The sequence below is a fragment of the Callionymus lyra genome, chromosome 17, assembly GCF_982586985.1.
Source record: "Callionymus lyra chromosome 17, fCalLyr1.hap1.1, whole genome shotgun sequence".
In the NCBI taxonomy this organism is placed as follows: Eukaryota; Metazoa; Chordata; class Actinopteri; order Syngnathiformes; family Callionymidae; genus Callionymus; species Callionymus lyra.
Window position 1 is genome coordinate 5,653,810 of NC_141834.1, and position 27,292 is coordinate 5,681,101.

The 27,292-nt window shown below is 36.9% G+C and overlaps 1 protein-coding gene across 1 annotated transcript in view; it reads right to left on the minus strand.

The window, feature by feature from the left end:
- Positions 1 to 27,292, minus strand: part of nbas (NBAS subunit of NRZ tethering complex) — a 212,561-nt gene that overhangs the window by 71,938 nt on the left and 113,331 nt on the right. Inside the window, exons 41-44 of the mRNA XM_087812214.1 lie at positions 27,134 to 27,271; positions 14,452 to 14,675; positions 13,220 to 13,330; positions 5,138 to 5,388 (exon numbers count right to left, since the gene is read on the minus strand). Of these exons, the coding sequence (XP_087668340.1) occupies positions 5,138 to 5,388; positions 13,220 to 13,330; positions 14,452 to 14,675; positions 27,134 to 27,271 (724 nt within the window). The remainder of the gene's footprint in view (positions 1 to 5,137; positions 5,389 to 13,219; positions 13,331 to 14,451; positions 14,676 to 27,133; positions 27,272 to 27,292) is intronic.

Consider the following 27,292-nt stretch of genomic DNA (forward strand, 5'->3'; position numbering starts at 1 on the left):
GAAGGTGTTCCACAGAGTTGAATAGCAATACTTGTTTGAAGAGCTTACGCGGTTTGGATCTAATTTCATCCAATGGATTGACGTTTTTTTTATTTCGCTAGATCAACGGCACAATTAACTACAACTGTATTAATGTTTTTTTGTGGTTCTGGCCAAGGCTCACCTTTATCTCCATTCCTTTTTTAGTCGGCCATGAAACCTTTGACAATTGCAGTTAGATTGTGTTCTTTCGTTAATGCCATTAGGACAGGACGAGTAGAACATCAGATTGTATATTTCATCAGTTTGTTGAAAATACACACGTTCTACATACATATCTTAAGGACCTTCAATATTAATTGTTTTAATTGACAGCAAGAACATGTCTTTCTTTTTATTTTTGGTTGACAGAACCAACCTATTCTAGCTTTAAAATAACTTATGCAATGAAAAAAAAACATGAATTCTCTGTTTATACATACATTATATACAGTATATGTATACACTTGATCTGTGTTATTATTTGTATTACCCTTTTTCCTGTTCAAGTAATGTTGCCAGCTGTTTTTGTTTTGGGGGCTCTAGGAAGTTTGGGTGTGGTTGCAGGTACATATATTTAGAGATATAGGTATAGATATCCGTAAAGGGTAACACATGTTTCGGACTCTATTGTACTCATCAGTACGTGTCTGTTTGTACAAAACTCTATTTTCATTGAAATATTTACATTAGAAAATGTGTTAAAAGCCCCACCCACTGAAAATACGTTGTTTTTCTGGAGATGAACTCATGTTTACCATAACCCAACCACCCTGCTGTGTTCAGGCATCAATGTTTGTCACCGGGAGTCCGAAATCCCGCAAGTCTCCACCTCTTGGGACTTGTTGTATGAACAAAGCATGTCATAATAACGTCATAGAGGCTCTCGTAACCTCTCATTTTCTGAGATTTCAGAAGGGGGGGAAACTTTATGAAGTAATAAGTTCAAAACATGGTCATGATTAGGGATCTACTGCATCTTGGAGAGGAAGACTTCAACATTTGAAACATGGGAGTGAGTCAGAAGAGATTGGTTTTCAATTTTAGTTGCCCGTTAAGTTGTAGAAAAATCATCAAATAATACACGACAAGACCTTTTAACTTTATCCCCAAAACAATTATGTTTTGCTAAACTTTTTGACCATGAGTTTGATTCAGTACACGAGTCACACACTAGTTTATATTCCATCATATCATTTTTTTATGTAAAGAAACTCCCATTTGACTCATTTAACATTCACCAACTTCACAACAAGAACTGAGCCTGCTAAACTAGTTTGCCGATGTATCTGCATGAAGAAGAACAAGTTGTCCATTTAGGTGAATGTCAACCTCCTCTTTCGGTTGTGCGTCCATGTGCGTGTGTGTGTTGACAGTAATGGTGTGCTCCAGGTCCTCAGTGCTTTCAGACAGACGCATTACTGTGGCAACACCGCAGCCCGTCTGGGCTTTTAAATATTAAACACTGGTCGTGCCAGTGGGGAAGGTTCTGTCAACGCAGCTCCTGATCTCCTCTAGCGCACACAGACACCGAAGTACACACAACGACGTGCACACAATACTTTCAGACGGGCCCAGACGGACACTTAAACTGCAGATGAGAGCTACACACACTTACATATGTACTCAGTGTCTCGCTCTTCCAGTGTCTCTCCCCAGCCTCACCCACTCACACTTCACATCAGAGCCGCCTCGCCTGCCTCGGGAGGACTCGCAGACATCATCGTCGGCTGATGGCTGGAGTGACTCATGAACTGCTTCTACATCAGCGGCGTGTGTGTGGAAGCGTTAATGAATCCGTGTCGAACAATGCATTTCTTTAAGTGAAACATTACAACATGGGTGACGGTTACTCGACACTGTTGGCCAATCACAGCGCCTGACCAGTAAAATATATTCGTGATTTAAGACTTGGATTTTGTAAGAGATTTTTTTTAAGTTAATTTTATTCTCATTATTATCTCGTCTCTAGGAAAACATCTAAACCACCAGAATGGATTTCAAAATGAAACTTCAGGTGTGTACTTAATTTGCAAGGATGGTTTTCTAAAATTCCATCTGGATCCTTGAATATTTTGAAGGATTTACTCACAACTTTCTCTTTCTCTGCTTCTTCTGTGTGTTATTTAACCAAGTTGCTTCTGCCAACTTCCTTTTCATCGAGCTCATTGCTATCAACAATATTTCAAATGCTAAAAAAGGTTTGAAATTGTATTTTTAATAGAAAAAATATAAGTTAGATCTCGTACGGTTCAGTGTTTATTCTCTTATGCTTCCATGGATCAGACATTAAAGGAATGATGTTTGGAAGGAGGCCATTGAAATCCCTGGAGTTCTGTGGATGTTAAAACCATTTTTCCGCACATCAAAGTGAATGTTTATCCGTTTCTTCAAAACAAAGTACGTTAATATGACGATACGAAATATGACAGTGTAGCCGACTGTTTAATTGCATCATTGGCTTGTGTGTGTCGGAAGCGTGGGCGACAGAGAGAGAGATGCATGTGTCATCGGTAAAAGCTGTAATGTTACCAGGAGCCGGCCAAGAGGAAGTGAGGCGTGTAAGAACAGCTAACCTTTACTGAACTTCAGTGGGAAATGACACCACCTCCACACGAGAAAAGTTGAAACACTCTGGTCAGAACCGGTGACACGATGCCACCTGGACATAATGTCCTTGGAGAGGTGGCGCCACGGCAACAGCCTCCTGCTGTGATGCTAATGCCCCGCTGCAAGGGGCTGGACTTGTGGATGTATAAATTAAATAAAGTAGATCACTTCACTACAACAAATCGTGCCCGATTGCCATTAAAAACTGAGCGGGGAAAACAGAACGATCAAAGAGGATGAGATAAAAGATAGCAGGCACGTGCAGCACGGAGGACAAAGAGTTTGCAGACAGACTCGTCTTCACTTCACAGAGAAATGATTGTACGTTTGCCAATATTTGCGAATGTGTGAATTCCTTTCAGAAGAAGAAATGAAATGTTTTATTTTTCCTTTTTCTGGTTGAATAATAAAACAATGTTTTCGTCTGACAAGAAAGTCGAGATTGAAAACTATCCCAGAAAATGACAAAAATGTAAGTTGTAAAGTATGAAGTCTTAAACCAGCTGTTAAATAATGGAATAATAATAACTACATTTCAACATTTAACATCAATTTAAAGCTCCCAAATGTTGAAAATATCACGGTAACCAACCAATCTTCAGGTACTTTTTATTTGTTTTTTATAAACTTCAGGAGGTTGAAATTAATGCAAAATCTTTATATTTTACCAACTAAAGCATTTGTAAGCTACCCTAGGAAGTCTGAAAAACTGTATAAGCTTTAGGAGTAACTAAAATATCCCTGCATGAGATTTTCTTTTCATCAGATCATTTTCTGCTTAAATGCATTTAACATTTTTCCTTAAATAAATGACGCCTGATGAAAACTGTTTCAACCACAAATCTTTAAAGCTCCGCCCGAGGGGCCAAATCCGTCCCTCATAAAAAATAATGGGACCCAAAAGGTCTTTAAACACTCATTAATCATATTTTTTTGTTTTTGTATGTGTAGAAGTATAAATATTCCTGTACCAAGTAAAGCTTTTCTGTGACTTTCCAATCAACAGTGTTTAATAGGCATCACGAGTTATGCCTACACATTCTACAAATACCACAGAAACCACAATTAACGTCTTTTAATAATCTACACATAAGTCAATAAGACCATGTAGCGACACAACCGGGAGCTGACGGTTCAACACTACAATGCAGTAATTGGATTCATATTATATTTAATGAAATCTTCCTCCGTGTTAAAAGAGAATTGCATGGAAGCAGTGATCAATACAATGTGAAAGATCGCACTGATTATGTGACGGCTTTGCCGTGTTTTTTTAATTTACCAAGTCGCTTTCACCTCAGTCTCGGAGCTGAAGCTGAATACAAATACAAACGTCGTGCTTGTCACACAAGAATTGGGTCGACCAGATGAAATGAAGCAAAAGAATGAACAAATCACTGAAAAGGGAATTAATATCCTTATAACCCCTTGATTGCTTCAAAAAGGTGCCGTACATTTACCATGTGGAAAATACCTGACATGAATACCAAATATATTTAATCTTTTATAGCAATAGTGATGCATATTAGCATGATGGAGTAAACTGAAATAAACTCAAGGATATAAAGGGTCAGAATTTTTGTTTGTTCATTTTAAATGTTTGGTTTTACTCAGATATTATTCTAAAGTATCTCCCCAGGCTCCTGGCATCATAATACTATCTACTTCTTTTGTTTTTTTATTTAGCTCAACGCTAATGAAAAAAAAAGATTGTAGATCAGAGGTCGACAATTTTCTTAAGGGGGCCACATCTTAATAGTGCGAGAGAAGGGTCAGACCGAATGACTTAAGGGAAGCCACAGGTGTACATTTTGGGAATATAAATACCAAAGTAACACTGATAAAAAAAAGAGAGAAAACAAGTGTAATTATTAAATAATGTTCTAAAAACAAGCTAAAAATGGGTTATTTGTAAGAATATTTTATAAATTACCATCACAAATACCAGATCATTTTCTATCAAAGTGGTTAGCATCTTGGTACAAGAACTATGGGCAAGTTCAAGTCCTAAATCAAAGACAAGAACCATCAAAGCCATTAACCCTCTGGTGTCAGAACAGTCAAAGTAGTAAAATCTCAGTTTTGTGTCGACGTTTCACGATGGTTACACTGGAAACTTCTCTCCAAGTGTTGCACCAGAACCAATAGTTTGGTTTCTGAGTTGAACAGTTCAAATGCATATCAATGCAGATCATTAATAATTTGTGTAGTAAAAATAAAACGAACGCAGCAAGTCCAAGACACAGTTGAGGCTGGTGACGATACATAATTCTGTGTGTTACAGCTGCTCCATTTAGAGTCAAGCTTTTAGTCAAACTTGTTGCATTTTTGATGAGGCTATGAGAGAAATATCCATTCAACACATGGCAGCTTTCGCTTCATAACATGCAACTTTTGTTTCATTTCTTAGGAAAGAATGCCCTCAAGTCTAAGGTAAGTTGCTTCACGCTTTTTTTTTTTTCCTGAAAACCCAAACAACACAAACGGATGACAGAAAACAAACACTCACCGTTGGCAACGGCTCGAAGCTTCTTGAGCAGTTTGACGTGCGTCTCGGGTTTGATTGTTGCCGGGCCATGCAGCTCACAGCCTGCAGCGTCCAGCAGGGTGTAGTAGTAGAGCAGGCGGTTCAGGTCCTTCCCCTCCACGCTGGGCAACACATATTTGATCATGTGGCTGTAGAAAGACTGGGGGTCACTCTTCAATGTGTCGAACAAGCCCAGGGACACGCTTCGAGCTTCAATGTCTTTTGTGGACAATCTGGAAGAAATAGAGCAGCAGTGACAGGAGTTGAATCTTGTTTTTTTTAGATTCATTAAAGCTGGAGTGGATAAACGGTAACGTTTTGAGTATAGTGTTGATCTTTGTGTCAAATGAGCACTGAGAAAGTGCACACCCCTGCTAAGGGCCTCATTTGAAATGACTTCAAAAAACCAAGCATTCAACAAATGATTAATACCTGCATGATTTAAGACCTGAATTGGTTCACAGCATAGATATAGAAATTAGTTTAACCAACTAACCACTGGCCACCATTGGTTTGGTTAGTACTAGTGTCTTTAAGTGTCAATGTTAAATGAATATTTATCTTATTTTAGTACAGACAAATTCAAGTTACGCGATTAGTTGTAGTTAGTTGTGTTTCATAAATGTAATACAACTTCACCAGTTAATGACAAACCTTTAAAATGGTCTTATATTGAGCTACAGACAACCAACAAATTAACTACAAATGTCCTGACCAATCCTGCTTCGCATTATTCTGCCGCAAACACAGTTTACACCGAAACTGGTTCTGCTCGAGGTTTCTGCCTCATAAATGGACGTTTTTCTTTGCCACTGTATCTAAGGTAAGGTAAGGTAAGGTAAAATAGTTTTTTCCAATAACCACAGAAATACAGCAATTTTTCACAAAAAATAAGTAAAAAATAAATAAATAAAAATCTCATTGTGATCCTGTTTTTCTTTTCTCTTATTTAGTGTTATTTCAGAAATTGTCTTTGCAAGTGTTGTAAACACAACATGGGAATTTTTGTGGTGTCGGTACAGAATAAAAATAAATACGATAACACAGAAAATAAGCAATAGAAAAACAGAACCAAGCACCGAGGCATTAAACTGTTAAGATGTTTGAGATGTGCATTTTTTAAGATTTGGCAGTTTAAAGTCCACTTCACTCTGACTTTTTCGGGGGATTTTGACTTTAAAATGCAGCATACTCACACTACTGTGACGATCAACAACGCTACCTTTAACAATTACACATCTGTGGGGCATTTCTGAAGGGAAAAGTTTCAAAATTTACTTGGCAAATGGGGTAAAAAAGAAAACTGTGACATGATCGGTGGCCGTGTCATATCCACTGTTGTTGAACAGTAAGCTGAGGAAGTGTGTGCACTTTAGTTTCACTTAAACTCCTATGAATGTGATGCAATAGAGCGCAAAAAACGGTTCCAGAACCAGAACCGTGCTGGTGTGAGGGGACTTCTGTGAGTCGGGCCGAGTAAGCACTTCTTTGTATCAAGAAGGACGGCACTTTTCTTTCTCCTCTTATCTCAGACGGCAGGATGTTGTGAGAGACAAATTATGATGAAAGTTGTTTTTCGCAGCCGCGGGGGCGGACGATGATAAAAACACATAAAAGTGACATGAAAGTTATTTTAATCAAAGGAAAGAATCAATGGAGGGTGGACGACGGGCACGCAAACAAAATGGTGGCAGAGCTTACTCTTTACAAGGAGATGAGCAGAGATATTTCTAACAGAGCGGTGAGTTCATGAGAAAAGATGCACTCGCCGGAATAAATGATGGGAATTTTATAAACGGCTGCAGAGAACTCGTGAGTAAAAAGGAAATAAAGCGAGGATCAGAGAGTAAACATTTTCGGCTAGAAAAAAATCGATTTGTTGATTTATTAGCAACGACTCTTTTCACTAAAGTGAAGGGAAAATAAGCAGAAAAAACTGGAGAGATTATGAAGCCAACAAAAGTCAAATAGGTAAAGCAATAAAGACTGAAGCTGAAGGCAGAGCGTCACAAAAAGGTCTCCGAGCAATCTGTGGATGTCTTCAGAGTGTGTTAGCAACAACACTAGTCTGTTTACCTGTCAGATCGGGAAGACATCAAATACTCCCCCCCCCACCCTCAGGCTCTCCATCAGTGCAACCAGGAGACAAATCAAGTAAATATACTGGAGCACAATGAGCTCAAGAATTTAAGTCAGACTAATCAGAGGCGCAACAGGGACTCTTGTAAACAGACGTCATTATTTAATCTCATTAGCAACAAACTTATCGAACCGGAGAGCAGGAGAAAGTGGTTTTGTACCCTGAAGCTGTGAAATAATAATGTTGATCACTTTATACATGTAGAAAAACTTCTTAAAGAGTCAAGAATCATTGTAGAGCATCTGTGGATGGTATTCTTTTGAGATCAAGATGCCCCTAGAAATAACAACTGAAGATAATACTAATAGGCTATAATGCCGATATATAATTAACTGGAGTAAGTATTAAAGCTTTCAAATATCAGAGGGAAAGTTTAGTATCTAGATGCCTGACTTTAGGGATCACTTAACAGGGCCAGATCCTGCTCACCTAAGGGTTTTTTTCTTTAGAAATGTGGAGTGCAGTGAACTGTAGTTAAATAAATCAGGAATATTTCCCATTATTCTCATTAATGTTTCATAGAACACCTTCAGGTAAATACAGTGTTAGCTCATTTTTTAGTCTGATTCCAGGATTGGAGGTTATTTTGAGTTTAAATTTTTCTTTACCAATTTTCAGGTGATTCATCAGCATACAAAACATATTCAATAATACTTGAGTAAGTACTTTTTTATCCTTCACTTATCATTAAAGCCGTTATTAAAGCAACAATAGGTAACCTTTTCAACATTATTATTATTATTATTATTTATTTATATTTTCTGTATAGATTGCTTTGACTGTGAACAATCATGACTTATGTAGAAGTACGATGGCTATTATTTTAACAATAACCTACATAACTTTAAAATACCACCAACACAGCTTTACCTCAGTGAGTGACACAATTGTTTAAATGACCAGAACAATAAAAGCATAACTAATTTGGTTAACAAACATACACACAGGGAATTTTGAACCGGGACATAAGGTAAGCAGTTGACAATTACTCATTGGGTCTTTAACAAGAAAGAATCTCTCCAAGTCAATTCTATAGCATTACCAATAGATTATTGTGATAAAATCCCATACAAATATGACATTGAACCAAAGTATGACGGCTTTCATCGCAACCACTGAACAGTTTTAATTTCCTATGAAGAATGTAAAAAGCAAGTTCAAGGCTTCAAAACTTACATACACAGGCTGAGGACGTCTCACTCCATTAACCAATGGTCATTATCGAACTAAAAATGAACTTGCCGTTTTCATTTTTGGTATAAAAAGATCCGATCCTGCTTACTACTACCTTCTTATAATTATAATGTTTTAGTGAGCAAAGATGAATCCTATGAAATATTAAAATATCTGCCACTAAAACTGCTACATCAGTGAGTGAGACCAGGGTTTTCTTATAGCAGACTTGTTTAAGTGACCAGATTAATAAATTAAATAATATTTTTGTAAATAAAAATACAAAAAGGAAATGGAAAACTGCGACAACGGTTAGCAGTTGCATTGGTCTGACACTTACATATTGGGGCTTTAACAAGAAAGAACGGTTCCATGTTAATATTCTATCATTGTCAATAGATTCTTGCGATGAAAAAATAAGATTTAATGTCAAGGACAGTGTTAGTAAAGTAAGGTGTGCGCGGTCACCACTGAAAAGTTACTTGTAATTAATTTGAAACATATAATATCAGACCAAATATTTTTTAAAGACACGGAGACTTTAAGAACTTAAGAACGTTGTATGAGGCATAACATGAATAAAAGTGTGCCGACTTCAGGTAGTTGTTTATTTATAAAGATGAACTTATGACTAGTAAAACTTAATTGCAGTAGTAGAGTTAACAATGATTTTGCAGATCTACTGTTACCATGATTTTGTGGTTTCACTAGTTTTTCCACCTCAGTTTAAGACGAGATAAAAGAAGGTGTACAGAACCCATATTTGCTGAACAAAAGCCAAGCAGCCCCCACTACACAAAGAACGCCACATGCTCGCTTTGCTGCTCACTTTTCATTTAACACCGCACAACACAACTTCCCACTTTATCTCTGTTGTGCTCATGCAGAAGTAATACGAGGAGCTTCTCATTACAATCTGTTCTTGTTAATTTCAAAAGCCGGAGCGGTGGGAAAACGATTTAATCCTGTCGGCGCTGGCGTTTCTCGACTGTCTCCTCGCTTTATTCTCCCCCCTCTTACATTACCATATTCTGTTAGATGTTCCTCCACCATGTCCAAAGAAAGTAAACGAGGCTTCTAACAGTGTTAAATACGGAGGCATATATAATTGCGGGGGTAATCAAACACACACTCTAGGGGGGCTTCGGTGGAACGGGCAAGATTATAATTCACGTCTGTTGTTTAAATTTATGAAAGTTGGATCTTTAATGATCGTATTCTGCTTGTTTGCTCACAAATTACGCCTTGTGGCGTGAAGGTGTTTTTCGCACCGTCAAGTTCGGACCAGGATAAACAAAAACATATCGATTCTTTCAATTTTGTTCGATTGTTCTCTTCTGAACGGCATCGAAAAAAGCGTGACTCAACTAAGATCCGTGGCGGCAAATTGATTTGATGGGCGTGGCTTGAGATCCACGAGTGACATATGTTATGCTTCACTGTGTAATTTGTAACAAATTGCCATGTCAGTGGGTCAATAATGGTGTATGAAAGTGCGACAGAAAAGTAAACTGATTCATATAGAAAGAATTCAGATGAAAACAATCATATTCAGGACGTTTTTTTGGTTCAGCAGTCAAATTAGGCCAAAGGAAATAAGAGGACAAGAAAAAGAGCCTCAATATCATTGCAAAATTTACGGAGGCATTAAATGGCTGCCAAATAATTAAAAAAAAAGAGGTATGAGAAAATGTTAAAATACTAGTGAATACATGATAAAGATTTGTTTTCTTTGGAACCCACACATCCTAGAAAGAACACCCAACAAACAAAAAGTTTAAGTAACAAGGAAAAATAAAAATAATTAATGAAATATGACATAATAATATTGAAAAAATGTAATTATAATTATATGTATACATATTTAATTTAAAATAATGATGTAAATTCATTATTTTTATTATTATTATTATTATTATTATTTATTTTATTATTTTTATTCATTATCAAAAAATGGGAATAAATAAAAAACCTCACACAATAAAGTAATAAATATTATACCTTGTTAATTGGGTGATCATACATTAAAAGGGCCACATTTGGGCTAAACTTTCCTAGTGTCTGTTATACATTCATCTAGAGATCCTGTTACATTTGCACTGGGCTGTAGCTCAGGGTTTAGATAAATAATGTTGTTTGGCAAATAAAGACCTGGACAAAGTTAACTTGGCTATTAGTCTAAGGAGACAGTTTATGTGTGAAGGATGGGTCAGGAAAATTAAGTGTTCCCGATGAAGCCTGGAAACCTCGTCCTACATATTTCCGGCATCATTCATTAGGCTCGCAGCCAGACGCATCTCCAGGATGAGTCAGATGGAAGTGTGCCACTGAGGATTATTTGTCTCGCACCATGGAAAAACCTTGATGAGGAAGAAAAAAAGGAAAAAAAGAAGAAGCATGGCTGGTGAAACAGTCATGGATGATGATGATGATGAATGAAAGTAAACTGCGGTCTTGGCTCTTTAACATTGTTGTTAGTTATCCGATGATAACCTGATATCATTTTGTGAAGTTATATTTATTTAGTTATGAATGTACAAACCTTCTGCCACTAAAAAATACACCTCAATGACTCTTGGATTATGAGGAAGATATTTCAATATTTCCCGGTTCAGAAAAAAGCAACATGATTAATCTTTGCTCACCGAAAAATGTTTTAAATATTTAAGTTATTAGTCAGTACGATCGGATCATTTTTATACCAAAAGTGAAAACAAAAAGTTCAGAACAAAGGTTAATGGAGTCAAAGGTCATCCACATTTGCATGTACGACATGTTTTGAAGCCTTGAACTTGCTTTAATATTCTTCATATGAAGTAGAAACTGTAAACCAGGTTTTTGTCTTTCAGTCAAAAAAACAGTTTAAATGATGACAATGTGCTGTGAAGGCCTTCAACATCATGACAAATACACTTGTTTTTTTAACAGTGTTGGTTTATTTGTTTGCAAACTGTTGTCAAAGGCTTCTCACGGCATTATTGGTTAGTAGTGATTCCATTTAATTGGTGTTATGTAGTTAGTTTGGGTGAAAAAAGGGGGTAAAGATATTGGACTTCCACTAGTGGAGTTTATGGGAAGGTCTGGTATTAATGAGCACCTGTTAAGAAAGCCTAAAAAACTGCCCATCTTACGTTTGCTAGAGACCATCTGGATGAGCCAGAGGAGAATTGAGGAATTGTCATATGGTCAGACTCAGGGTTGGGAATCCAACTTCTGTTCTTTTGTGGCATCGACCCAAATGCTTTGGTAGCACCGATGTTTTGGTGCCAAGTTTTGATACACATGAGTCATCACGACTTGATAAGCGTGGATTTCTCTTCTGTTTTGTTCAAACCTGATGGATAACTACTGGAAATGTTTGACCTTTGTCATTGCGAGGGTTGATGCTCATTTGTAGCTAAATACTTGTTTTCTAAACCATTATTTAAACACATTATCTGAAAAATAATGTGTTTTCTGTTGTTTTTTTTTAATGTATATTACTTATCTCAATGTTGAAGTGAACCCATGATGAATACTACAGACAGTTCTCATCCATATAAGTGGTACAACTTGCAAAACCGATTGCTTCTAAGTACTTTTTTTTTTTTTCATAGTTATTTTTTCTCCATCACAGTTGATGAAAATCAAAAACTTAATCCTGTGACACATAATCAAAAGTGAAAAGTTTAAAATTGATATTTCTATTATGTAGCCTGTACTGTACTATAAACTATATAGTATAGTAATGTATAGCCATGTACTTTTGTTTAAATGTAATGTGTGTAGATTTGTGTGGCCTTTCTTTCCTGTTATATTGTGTTATAGGCATTGGGCAATGACTGATTACATTTTTTCTTTAACAGAATACTTCTAATTTAGTTTGTATTATACATAATTATTTTGTCTCTTTGCAAAAAGTGAATTAAAAATGTTTAAAAAATATAAATGTTACGTGCAATGCTCATAGATAAATGGCATATAAGGTACCAAAGAATCCCATTGACATCATACATGTATAGAAAGATGCTTCATACAATTCAATTTACTACAGATACACTGTTCTGATCTGTTCACTTCGGCAGATTTATCAGCTTCAATCGTAAGCCTTTAGAGCGGTTGTGTGTTTGCAAGTGTGCAAACATGCGTCCGTGATGAATGCTCCTGTCATACTGGGATAAAAGGAAACGCTACATGGACTCACTTAACAATAAATTACAACCTTCTTAAACCAGCGGCGGCAGGAGTTGGGAGTTTTAGCAGGACCTGACAGAGAGGTGGAATATATGGATACTGTACTGCAGAGCGGAAGCATCCGCAATAGGAACATTGATTTAGGAACGGTAGATGGATGGAGTATAGACGTCATAAATAAATGAACAACCCAGTAAAGGTAGTGCGGGGCAGATGTTGGACGTTTAATTATTTACGGAGGTAAACGGTGCATTTCGGACGCGAAATCCCAAGACAAGGAAACGGTGGAGATCCACAGAGCATCACTTCATCCTCAAAATGGATCCAAATAACACGACTTTGTGTTTTCACTCAATTTCATTCCAGTCGACCTTGACCTCAAATGTGATTGAATTTTTTTGTAGCTGGGATTCTTGTTCTTTTGAAAGAACTTGAACTGAACATCTAGTGTCAATCCATGCACAGTATCAGATTCTAACGCTGCATACATTCATATAAGAGGATCATTTACATCCACATAAAGATATCAGAATGTTCCGCAGGTGATGTATACATGCATGAGGTGTGTGTGTTCGTACCCGCTGTCGGTGAAGAGAAACTCCAGATGAGTCATGTAGACCTCCCACAGAGGAACGCTGTAGCGCTTGGCCAGAGACACCGAGATCTTGTACACGCTGTTGTCCAGCGTCCTAAACAGACGGGAAAAATAATGACATCCCATCACACAACACTCCCACTCAGTGCAGAGTGAACAGAACTTTAGACGCTTCTATCAAAGCATGAGCGGATCTATAGGTTTGCCTAGAAGAAGGTGATGTTGGGTCACAAAGGTTTTTCTTAATGAATATAGTGGAGATTTTAACGATCCTTCAGCTTCAGTTTACCTTCATTTTCAATATGTAAGGCTTGATTCAATCAGGTATATTTCAATTTAACCACAACAAAAACATACACTTGCAACGAAACATTTATTTATCAAAATAAAATAAGTGTTGGATTTATTTAAATTCAATGTATTTTCACTGTTTCGCAAGTAAATAAGATAAAAAAAACAGCTACATAAATAAGAAATACAATCAAACCGTGTCACATTAGAAACACATGGTGAGAATTGGACTATATTCTGTTCATCCGATTTTGGGTTATTTTTGCGAAAAGACAGATATATACGTTGATTGTCACATAATAGTGATTTGAAAAAAAAAAAACTGTCAGGAAAAAATGTAGAGAGGGAATTAGTTAAATAAATACATAGATAAATTTAAGTTTTTAGTGTTGTTGTATATAATATATATTCACAATCTCAATCAGGTTCAATCTCAAATTTAAGATTTAAACCACATGACTTACATTTTAGGTCAAATAAATTTAAAGAATTTAAGACCTTATTGGAAGACCTCAAGGGAAATTCAAATATGTCCATGACATTGCAACTATATGCAGTATATCGCGTAATACTTGAGAAATTAGTCCAAGATATTCAACAATTACACTTAATTTTAAGGCCCATTCTTCCTTCATCCCCCCTGTGGGTTATTTGAATTTAAAATGTACTTTATTAATACCTGGCCGGTATCTCACTTAGTATGAATATTGATATTAAATAACAAGTAGAATCAATCCTATAATGATGTCTTATTGTTTGAAGATTATTCAGCAATCAATTAGAATATTTAAATGGAAGATTTTTCTTAAGAAATAAATCAAATGTAAAAAAAAACTTTGAAATATGAATTGCATCTTCCGTATTCAAGTGGTTCTAATAAAGTGTAAATCTCATCGATGGGACAGATCGTCGGCAAGAACTCACTCCGTCAGCCCGAGGATGGTTTCCTTCTTGTACTCCGCGTCGGAGCTGAAGCGCTGGACGTCCACGCCTCGACCCAGACCCTGGAGCACCTGGGCCTGGGTGAAGTCGGTCAGACGCTCGTTGTAGACCTTGAGCTGACCGATCAGGTTCTGCAGGTCCTCGGGCCAGTTGGAGTACGAGGACACGTGCTGCGTCACCAGTCGGATCAGATCTTTGGGGTCCGCCTGTGGAAAAAGGAAGCAGGACTTTAAAAATACGACGATAATGAAGTACTTGAGAGCCGGATACACATTAAATATTCCTGGTATTTCTTTCACATTCAATCAGTTGGCAGACTAAAGAGGTACACTTCACTGTTTAATTGCACTCAGGAAGACACTCAGAATACTCGTGTGCAAACACTAATTGATACGTATATAATTAGCATCATAATAACCACCTGCGAGTCCACTCGCTCTCCGTTAAAGCAGTTGTCAATATGCATCTTCTGCTCACCAGGTACTTAACAACACTCGCTCCTTGAATATGAGATTCTTTAAGGCGCAAGTTTTGAGTATTGCTGGCTTCAACTTTTCAAATAGAACAACTCCCACATTCTACAGCAGCTACCCGTTTATATCAGGGGCCAACTTGATTTCCTGAGGGCCAATATAGCACACTGTGACTGGTGATTGGAGCCGTAATGCCAAAATAAACATATGTTTGGTTAAAGTTGAAATTGTTAGATTACAGGTGAAAATTGAAGATTACAGATGAAAATATTTAGATTACTGGTGAAAATTGTTAGATTACAGATGAAAATTGTGAAATTACAGATGAAAATTGTTTGTTTACAGTCGAAAATTGTTAGATTACTGGTGAAAATTGTTCGATTATAGATGAAAATTGTTTGGTTTACAGTTGAAAAATGTTAGTTTACAGTTAAAAATTGTCAGATTACAGGCAGAAATTGTTTGTTTACAGTTGAAAATTGTTAGTTTACAGTTAAAAATTGTTAGATTACATTTAATTGTTATATTACAGATGAGAATTGTTTGACTACAGATGAAAATTGTTACATTACAGTTAAAAAAATGTTTGTTTACAGTTGAACATTGTTTGATTACAGGTGAAAATTGTCCGATTACTACTGAATATTGTTTGAATACAGTTGAAAATTGGAAGACTGGAGTTGAAAATTGTTTAATTATAGTTGAAAATGGCTTGATTACAGTAAAATAGGTTGATTACATTTGGAAAGTATTAGATTTTAGATAAAAAAAATGGTTTGATTCTATTTGAACATTTTTTAATTGCAATGGAAAATTCTTGTTTTACAGTTGTCAATACAGATTTCAATTAAAAATGTTTGATTGTAGGTATATATATATATATATATATATATATATATATATATATATATATATTGTATAAAACCTATAAACATCCTTGGAATCAATAAATAAGTAAAGATTACAAACATGAAATCACAATCTCTACATCAAAAGCAGCAGCGTGGAGAGCAGCTCTGTTTCTTTGGCAGCTTCTCTCCAACGATTGGTTGTGGTTTGCACAGATGTTATCTACAGTAGCACCAACATGGGTCCTGGCGCTGAGCTGCTCAAACAAAGCAGCTGTGGAGGATCTTGTCTCGACCAGCAAAACTATCAAGTTCTAACCAGAGGATTTGTCCATATTTTTCAAGATTGAATAAAATAATGGAAGTCTTAAAATAATACCTGAGGAGGTTTAAATGCAATCCTCAGCCCCGGTCGAGCAGAAAATCTTATCAAAATTATCCCCCGATAGTATTTTTCATCTCAATCCCAAAGTGTATTTTTTTTGAGGTGCGACTATTTTTTCAAAGCTGTTTTCTTATTACCGGAGGACATCAGGGCCAGATGCAAATGTGTCATTAAACGGCGTCACACGCTGAGCTGCTGTTGCTCTTCATGGAAAACTTCCACTGACAGACGAATGAGTCACTTAAAAAAACGGACAAAATTTGAATAAGCAAAAATAATCAGGCGTCCGGGAAGATTGTTAGCTGCACCTCAAGCTCAAGTCAATCTGTAAATATTTTCAACCCGGGTTTCTATTTGCATGTAGGCTTATTGGGAAGTACATTGCATATACAGATGTTATCTTTTTCACCGACTTGACTGCAGTTTTACGACTTTTTAAAAATCGGTGCCCCGCGGGGCGAGACTGTTTATTCGTTGATCATAATTAGGTAAGCTAATCGTAGCTGCTGGAGCCTCGTGGGAGTTTGTGTTAGCATCATTGAATATTTGTCTGCTCTCAGCATGTGTCTTTGAACGTGTTTGTTAATGTCACTCGCGGAGTTTGAAGCACGGATCTGAAAACAGATGAGGAAAGGAAGGGATTGAGGAGCATCTTAATATGGCAGCCTTGCTAAGTAAGTGAGTAAGGGTTATTTGTAAACACCTTTCTAGACCAGGGTCACAAAGTGCTTAAACAAACAAAAACAATACACAGTTAAAATATATACTTAAAAGATCACATAAGACAAACATAATCTTAAGATGTTTCTTTAAGGAGTCAGTAGATCATCAAACACTGAGGGAGAGGAAGATCCTTCCGAAGCTTAGGAGCATCAGTCTGGAAGGATTTCTCTCCTCTGGTCCTGAGCCGTGTTCAAGAACCATCAGTAGATTCTGATCCACAGACCTCAGAGCCCGAGCTGGGGTGTAAGGCTGGATCAGATCAGTGATGTAAGGAGGAGCCTGACCATGAATAGCTCTGAAAGTAAGAACCAGAATTTTAAAGTTGATCCTGAAAGAAACTGGCAGCAAGTAAAGAGTTTTAGGTATGGGGGAAATGTGAGTTCTTCTACTAGAGCGGGTCAGAATTATCGCTGCAGAGTTTTGTATTACCTGCAGGTGAGACAGCTCCTTCTTGTTTAGACACAAAAATAAAGAGTTACAATAGTCCAGATGAGAAGACACAACGAATGGATAACAAGCTCCAGATCGTGTTTTGACAACATTTTCCTAAGTTAAGAAATGTTTCTAAGTTGAAAGAAACAGTTTCTTCAGTGTACTAGAGATATGAATATGGGACATTTTAATTACCATTGGAACATTTTTGGAGGCAAATTTGGTGTTTACTATATACCCGAGGAGGTTTTGTCATAAATTTAGAAAACTCTGTATAAACAATATATATACTTCATATATATGAATCATTATCAAGCAATCTCAAAAAAACGGAGTGGTCAATCCTTCAAAAGATTTGTGGATCCAGATGGTAATTTGATACACAACCAAAACATATTTTCTTTAATGCATTAGAAACCTTTACAAAAATATGAATCAAAATCCTTTTTTTGGTTTTTGAGTCTTTCTGCTGACAGACCGATATGAATGTTGATGATCACATAACGATTAAAAAAAACAAAAACATAAGTAAACAAAGGTGAGACGAGTAAAGTCTACATTACCATTACAAAATTAGCTTTCACAACATGCACAGATGAAGGGTGAGTTGTGATATTATTTCTTCAAAATATGTGTGATGGTATTCGGAATCACGACGAAAATCAGTTTCTTCTGGGGTTGGTTTTCTCTTTTGGGGGAGGGGCTTACAGAAAGTCATATGCTTATATTATCATATTTCCTTTAGAGATTTAAAAGTAAAACAAAAAACAGTCTGTCAATGGATAAAATGGTTTAAATACATGAATAAACAAGACCATTGATGCTATACTAGCTGCAGAACTCAAACTTGGATGTCAATCCAAATGAATTACTTAATTGATGACAGATTTCTTTTTCTCTACTATGTTTCTGTAAGATCAGTCAACACGGGGTTCTATGGTCATAAACAAACAGAACAAACAGCTCCTCTTAATTGCTCAGAAACTCTCCCTTTTCCTCTTGGAAGAGTCTAATGATCTTAATGACTTATATTTACGTCTCGCTTATCACTTAGCTATACAGCCCGTGGCCTCATTAGTACTAACGCGGCGAATAGTGTAAACAAAATGTGCACCTAATCGGGAGGAATGTGAGCGGGAGCGTGAAACCGAGCATCAGAAATGAGCGATCGCTCCGTTAATGGGAAGGGTGGTGCTCTGGGTCACGTCGCCCACTCCGCAACAAACATGGCAGAAGGATAAGCGAGCGGCCCGGGAGTGACTTCGTCGGAGTCCGTGCATCTAATCAACGGGTAAGAGACTACTTAGTCTCAAAAAACACTCTCGGTCGACTGCGACGCTGCATTTACGGCGTGTATTTGGCTAATAGGGGAGCCTTCCACGACGCTCCCGGGGGGGACGTGTACACCTCTAATGATGGTGCTACAAGGGTGCAATTTGTACAAGTGCACAATTTGTTCAAAGGAGCAAAATCATTAGCGCCGTTTCCCGTGATGAGGAGGTTCGCTCGATCCGACTCATTATGCCAGTCAAGCTAACAACGGGGACCTGGCACGGTGGTCCAAGGTCGGCGCTTGTTTGTGATGACGCCGCAGAGACGCCGCCTGACTGGATGTAAACAAGACGGGTCCGCAACTGTAACCCGGAGGCTGTTGTCGAGTGCACACGAATACACGTACAACACTTCAATGAATGTCATTATCTTCTTCATTATCATTAATTCATCTCTTGATGTTTTAAATGTTGTTGACATCGCCGTGGGAACGGAGCAGGACCATTATTTGATTCGTAGCACGTTCCTCAGAGGAGAGGCGCAGGTTTATGAAGCGATGGTGTTGTTGGTTAATGAAGTTTGTGGACGTGTACGCTGAGAGAAAACTACCCACAACTTACCCCTGGACTCACACCCAAAAGCTGTCACGGTGTGTGGCAGATACACACCATTTATTCCAGTAATACAAGTACGTTTACAACTTTATTGACCCTTCATGGTCCTTGGATTGATGTTTGTGAAGATCCAGTTTCGGTTAGAAAAAGACTCGTTAGAAAAAGACAAATGGGACCCTTATGTTACAGCACAAAAGTATCAGCCAGCTGTCAATCAAAACAGCTGATTTGGTGTTAAAAGCAAATAAATATCTGTTCACCTTTATTATATATTTTTTTAATTAACTGGACACAATCTACACAATTTACTCTGATTCGCTTCTCAAATGACACTATCCACAGGGCACCACATAACTCAAATAAAAAATAGTTGTATTTGACGAATACAAATTTAAAAGCATCAATAGCCATCAATGTTATAGGAAACACAAAAGAGACAGAAATAACCTCTGCAGCATGTCCCCCCAATTGAACACCCTCAACTCGCCCGAGAAAACATCAGCAGGATATATTCCATGTGTTCATTCAAGCTACTAGCATAGGTGGTAAAATAAGAAGAAACATTATAGCCAACACTTAAGTATTTATATTATCAATAATTGTGGGAATCTTGAACAAATGACATCCTGGTGTCCTATCATTTCCCACCATTCCATTTTGATTCAGAGAAAGTTAACAAACATCTTCAAATGCATTAGAGCCAAACCTGGAAATCAGGATACAACTTTATCTGTTTCCTCTCGTGCTTTGTTTTGAAGCTGTGGATAAGCAGGACTGCTCTTCAGAGAACCCTTAGGCGGAGTGTATGGTGATTTCTACTTTCTCAGAAACAGAAACCTCTCATCTCTGGACCTTGTGTAGCCTTGAGGAGATTCAACGCGCACTGGAGGCAGGAAGGCTGCTGCCGGCAAGTCAACAATGATGTTCAGCTGCCTTAAGTGAAAGTTCCAGTTTTTTAACAGAAAGAAAATACCTGGTTTCCCCACTTTATGTTTCACTTACTACCAAAACAGGGTGGAAGGTACTTTATTTTTAAGAAATATTATTCAGTTGTACAGTTAAGGCATATAATGTTCATTTTATAACTACCATGACATCATCTGTTCAACTTATAAATGTCCAAAATGACTTGAAAGTTTATGTATTTATTGTTAGAAAGCGTATAACAAAGTATCAAATATACGCGTCAAACTCTAGATCCAGAGCCCAAATCTAGCCCATCAAGTCATAACATACAGCCCTCAAGAGATATAACCAATCATTTTATTAACAATTCAATATTATTGATGTACCCGGAAACCAAATACATTGACGATATTGATTCGATGTTGCTAGATAATTCAAGGTATTTTTTTTCAGTTTCAAACCAATGATCTTAATCATAGAGGCAACAGAGAATAAATAAAAACATATTTTCCATTTTCTTTGTTATAAAAGATCTATTTTCTGCAGCTTATTCCATTATGGGGGTCAGTGCCTTTGAGCGAGGGGCAGGGGACACCCTGAACAGGAGGCCAGTCTGTCGCAGGGCACACAAAGACACAAAACCATGCACAAACACACACACACACACACACACACACACACACACACACACACACACACACACACACACACACACACACACACACACACACACACACACACACACACACACACACACACACACACACACACACACACACACACACACACACACACACACACACACACACACACACACACACACTCATATCTACGGATATCAGTTCAGAAACCACAATTAACAAAAACTATATGTTTTTGTTAATTTAATTAACAAAAACTATATGTTTTTGTTAATTGAAGTATGGTATATGGTTAATTTATGGTATAAATGAAAGCTTCCAATGTCAATGTACATACAGATCTTAACATTTTAGTGATTTTACTAAGGGCATGGAAAATGTATTCATGTCAGAAAAGTATTATCAAATATCAAATTCTCACGTAGGATTTTCTTGAATAATGAAACCTTTTGTATAAATGTATAAATTCTCACATAATTGACTTATTGGAGCCCCAGTGATAAATTATCACACGCTTAATAATCTGACTATTACAAACAACTTTTTTCTTTTTAACTGACATTACAGGCAGTCTCACTCAAACCCCTGCAGGAGCCAAGGTCTCCAGAAGGTAAGTTCACGCATAAATTAACATCTTTTTTTTTTTTTACTGTAGTTCTGTAGGACATTTTAAACTGAATGGAATAGTTGCCATCTAAGTATATTTTTGTATATGAAAATGGTCTGAATCTTCAATTATATAACAAGTATATAATACTGAATATAAATTTGAGGAAATTTTGATGACCGGAAAAAAATAGATAATTTTGAAATCAGTGTCTCCAACGAAGTGCATTGTGTTTTTAATGTCGAGAAATTATAAAAAGTGGCAGAAGATCACAATGAAAAGGAAATAGTGATATTTAGAAGATGAAAAATATTTTTGCAACGTTTTTATGACGTTCACAATTAAAAGAAAATGCTTGTAATCATTGGGGAAAAAGTATACCACTGGTTTGGTAGATCAAGTCATATACTGTATATATAAGATGAAATATACAGATAATAAAGAAAGCAGTGTATGTTTGTAGCAAAAATAATCCATAATAATGGAGTATCTAAAAAGGAAAACAAGAAGCTCCCTTGTGGAAATAAATTACAGCTCCAAGAGTGTAATGTTTCTTTAGGGGGTTCTGAGGGGCCAAGGGTTGTGTTCTATCCTCTGTGCCTCTGAGGCAATGTTTTAATAGTGTTTTGTTAAACCTGACACACACAAGCAAACATTCGCCTTCAGGAAGCATCGGAAATATGAGCTAATATTAAAAGAAACAACTAGTTCCATTTCACCGACTCCATTTAAGTTTTTTAAAGAGGCGAAAGAAAATCTAACAATGATTTGTGAGTCTTGAAAATGAAGGTTGTAATGAGATGCCCCTGGAGTGAAGCAGATTTTCTGCATGATGCACTTTAAAGTCAATTGCAGATTGTGTATGATTCATGAGCGTAGATGTTTGTGTGTCTGCCTGATCAATATTCTCAGCCAGGAAGGTAAAAGCTTGAGAAAATTCTCAATCTCTGCACTCAGCACATTACAATAAAGTGGCTGCACGTATGCGGACGTAATTGAGTTTGATGTATACGAACGCGTCAAACACAAATATGTCTACACTGACTCAGGTAAACGAATGCCTGCATTTATATATAAAAAAAATTTGCTTTTTTTTTTGGGTAAACACAATCAGTAGCGCAATTACTGAGAAACGAGACTTCATTCCACAAGCGACACTTGAAACGGTATAATGAAAACTTCCCGCGTGAGCATATCAAAAAGTGCTTATTATGACTGAGGGAGTAATGGAAAAGTAAACTCCTCGTCGGAGAGTAAAGCAACAAGGCGTACATATAGAGAGATTGATTATAGGTCTTGGGTGATATTAACACGGAATCTACAGGTTCAAAGGAGGCCTTTAAAAAATAAATGCTGATAGAAAAATGGATACAATATCCCAAAAACTATTTGTAGCACTGACCAAAAACCTTTAGTAGTACCGAGTATTGAAACATGCTTCGTCTATGGTGCAAAGATTCCGTATACACGTATGTTTAAAACATGATTATGTTTTAAGTCCTAAGAACAAGCTTGAGCTCCATTTGTTTTTAGCCATTATTAATAAATATTTCAGATCAATATGTCGATATAACTCTCACTCAAGCTTTCAATCATCAATCTGAAGATGAAGTCACACCCTGTCAACAATGATGTCAACAAATCAAATGTAACACTTTAAGTTTCCCTTCAACATCATAAGAAAAACAATTTAAGACCAATATTTTTTTACAAGATACAAATGCCTTGATGCTCAATGTTCCAGATTAAATGGTATTCTTTCATCCATGTTTCAAACCACCTGCTCGACCATGCAATGTACATTTGTTTTAATTCTGGACCCACAAACTTAAACCCTAACCCAATATTAAGGGTGGCTCAAACCAAAGTGAAGTCAACGTAGACAAGAGAAAAGAGACGGACATCAATAAATGAGGGCATTGGATCATGAGTGCCAAAACAATACCCTGAAGCTTTTTGATCCAAAATGTTGGTTATATCAGGAGAGAAAAGGGAAGGATGTAGACTGTCGGCAGGTTGATATTCCTGGTACGTTTTGACGTTAAAAAAAACGTTAAAATTAGCCGTTACGTTAGCCGTTATGCTAACTACCTTAATTAATCGAGATAGTTGGTAAATAGTAATAGTGTTTGTTTTATAACCCGTGATAAATGGAGTCTTGGAATACATTTTCATCAAGGGGTCACAATTTGTGTTTGGATTGACCCCCCATCATACAGTACAACGGTATAATTCGGCTCTGTGTTAGCTTACATTTTTTTATTGTGCTTATTTCTTTCTGCCACGAACAATAGCTCATTAGTTTCAATACCATACAGGCTGGTAATGGAGTTTTCATCTACAAAAACAAGACTGAACTCAACACATTTCTTTAAAATATACATTTGTCTTAACACATTTTTGTATCTTGGACATACAGTATTATGAGGTATTGTAGATATGTGGACACCTTAAGACCAAATGATTCAGCAAGCATTGCCAAAGTCTGATCAAAACTGCTTAAATGCCAGTGTTTTTTTTTATAAAAACATTGGTTTTTTTTTAAGCGGTCCTTGTAAACATAAATTAGAATGACATGTTGGTTTGAACAACATGCCAAACAACATGCCAAATGATTGTATCATGAGCACTAAAGCCACCAGGATTACTAGTAAAATAAACTGGGAAGTAACATAGAGGAAAGCAGCGCACAACTACATCGAGATCTTCAATTGAGAGCGATTTTAAAAACACACGCAAACCCTCAGAGAAAAGCATTCCTATTTGCAACTAAATGAGTTCAGCGGCAGTCTTTGGTGTTTTATTGCTCGCCTATGAAATTATGAGACAGTGACAAGAGAATTGAAAGCGAGCGAGTTATTGAGACGGCGTCGGCCCATCAGGAAGCGAGCGGGTACATTTGGAGACAGCTTTGGATGCCGGGGCGAACATGTGGAGAAATAAGCCACCCGTCGTCACGGAGACACATGTCGCACACATAAAAAGACACACTTAGACAAGGAAGTGTGTTCCTCACTCCCAGAGCACATTTGCATTGTGTGAGACAGTCGGATGGGTGGAATAACTCGTACACCATGTCGTACATATCTGATACTGACGCATCAAACAATGTCTTGAAAGAAAAGATAAACCCAATGGGGACTTTTAAAGGAAAACAAGTAGCATCGTATTCTCTCAAAATGACGCTGCACCAGAAGAACTATTGTTTTTAAAATAACTCAAAGAAACACAAAAGGAAAATAAATGAAAAGCTACTATTGAATATAATCCATGCATTATTCTGGAGCCCAGAGGAGAAAGTGTTTTATTTTGCCGAGAAGGCCTATCGAACGATTCGTCCAACTGATCCAGATTTACTGCTGAGTATATGGTTTGATTCATATCAAATAGCAAATTCTGCAGGAAATAGCTCCTCAATTATGGCATAGCTTAATTCAACAGGAAGCAAGATTCTTACACACAACCTCAGACGGAAATGTTTTTTTTCCTTCACCAAGTTTGTCCTATGATGGACTTTTTCAGGCACAAATAGGTAAATATTTTTTAATAGAGGAAACTACATTCAGTTACAACTTGATATTAAATTAATCAATGACTATTTTAACCATTTTTAAAGTCAATAAAAAACATATATTTATTCCTACATTCTTCATTCTACCTAATAGGCTTTTCTAGCCTCTGAAAAATACAAAACATCAGTGTCTGAGGCTTAATCTTGGAAAACAAGTTACAAAATTGAACTTTTTACCTCGAGACACACTTTATTTTAAGCACAAAACATCCGCTCCCTTTTAAAGATCTCTTATTTCCAGGGTTATCGTTCATAACGACATCATGACAGTCTTGAAGTACTTTTTAAAGAGCAGCCTGAGGATGTGTCATCATACATTATGATATTGACATGTATTGAAGGTTATCTAAAGAATCTGGTTGAACTAGTAGTGAATAAGTGTTAAAGGCTATTACAGACCACATGAAATTACTTTAAGGACTGAGAGTTTGACACGTAGTCAGGAATCAGGATCCTTAGATTATAGTATTTTGAGGACCAGATATTTGTCGTTTTTATCTAGTCAGATATATATATATTTTTTTGTATCTCGTCGTGACTTTCCTCACAAAGCAGCAAAGACAGAAAGGAAATATCAAAATAAAAAAGGGGACGTATTTAAAAACACTAATAAAGCTTAATGAAGACGACCTGAATAACAGAACGATAACCATTTTGAGAAAGAGAAAATTGCAGGTGAAAGAGGAAGACGTGAGAACTGGCAGTGGAAATGCCAAAGTGAAAAAAAGAGGAAACATTTGAGATTTTTAAACTTGATGCACTTGAGTGACACAGGAACGAAGAGGGTATGATCAGTGCCATTCCAGAGTGCATTAGTGTTTGTATTTTGACAATTTTCCTTTTCTCTTTTTTTAAGTGTTTGTGCACATTGTTGACCTTGAAGAACAGGAGGGGACACACTTAGCCACTTCAGCGGCGGCTTCTTGTCCTCTTCTCATCTGTTGTTACTTTTTTACCGGCCTCTGTCTGACGGGAGTAAAAACCCTTGAGAGCTTCGGCCCACTCAACGGAAAAGGTCAGAATCATTTTTCCCACCGTTCTATCAACCCTCAGCTTTCCTCTCTAATCAAGCTTGTTTTTCCCGTTTATTATACTTTAATTCTTATTGTTTTTGTATGCATTCATGTGTTGCAAATTAGCAGATTAAATACACCAATTATCGAAATGGCTTAATAAAGACAAAAGCAGAATGAAATGCATTTTCATTCAAATATAAAAAGGGAATAGAAATATATAACAACATGATCCCAGTAGGGTTTCTGGAAATTATTCTTAATTGGTCCATATTATTGAGCAACAAAGATTGAAGATTATAATGTTAAGGGAGTCTGCCCGCTATTGTCATAAAATTATTTTTATAAAGCTTCTTGTGAGGCTGAGGTGAGAAAAATAATGAGCTCAGCCACAGCCATGTTTATTAGCACCACCAATGAATGGTGCTCAGGCTGCTACTGTTGCCTTTTAGTGCATTCAACAGAAGAGAAAGAATTAAAAGAATGAACAATTGGTATGTCAAAGTCTAATCAAAACATATAACTTAACAATTTATAACTATAGTTAAACTACTAATGGACATAAAAACGAATCATTAAAATAACTTGACATTCTTCTGCTAAATTGCCAGAGGTATGCAGTTTTATCAGTGCCATTCACTGTCATTATTATCCAGTAAATTAATACTATTTTTACCATTTAAATTGAATCCGACTCTCACGACATGGTCCTCTTATCCATTTACACTTCGACGCGAGAACCCATTTATTAGTCATGAGTTTCTGAAAGTAAAATGTTTAAGTAAGTCTTGACGTCTCTGGAATTAGCTGACAGAAGATACGTTTATTCAGAAAGTGTGCCAAAAACAGTTTGTTTTCCCCCCAAAATAAGGCTTTAGGGAGTTTTTATGTGCTATTAGATTCTGATGCTATATTAAATCACTGATGAAACAAATAAGTTATTTCAAAGTCGATTTCAAACTTTTTGCAACCGCTGCTTTCCAGCAACTCTGGCACAACAAATCGTTTTCTCCAACCATGTGTGACGAGCAGAACTGCCAAGAAAGGATTTAATTAGTGCGGAAAATGTTGCCAATTTGAACGCCCCCAAAAAAATAAAGCAACCTTTTATCAGTTATTTGTTTTAAAAAGATCTCAAGTTTGGAACCGGTGTGATGTCTGGTGTATTAAGACACTGACCTGGTAGAGTGTGTGGTTCTTGTCCTTGAAGCAAGGCATCAGGCGGGTGTAGATCTGCAGAGAGTAGTAGTACGAGGCCAGCTGCAGGGACAAGGCCGAGTGGCATTGTTTCTCGAAACATTGGTTAGCGTCGAGCACCTGTTGGAAGGAGTAGATAAA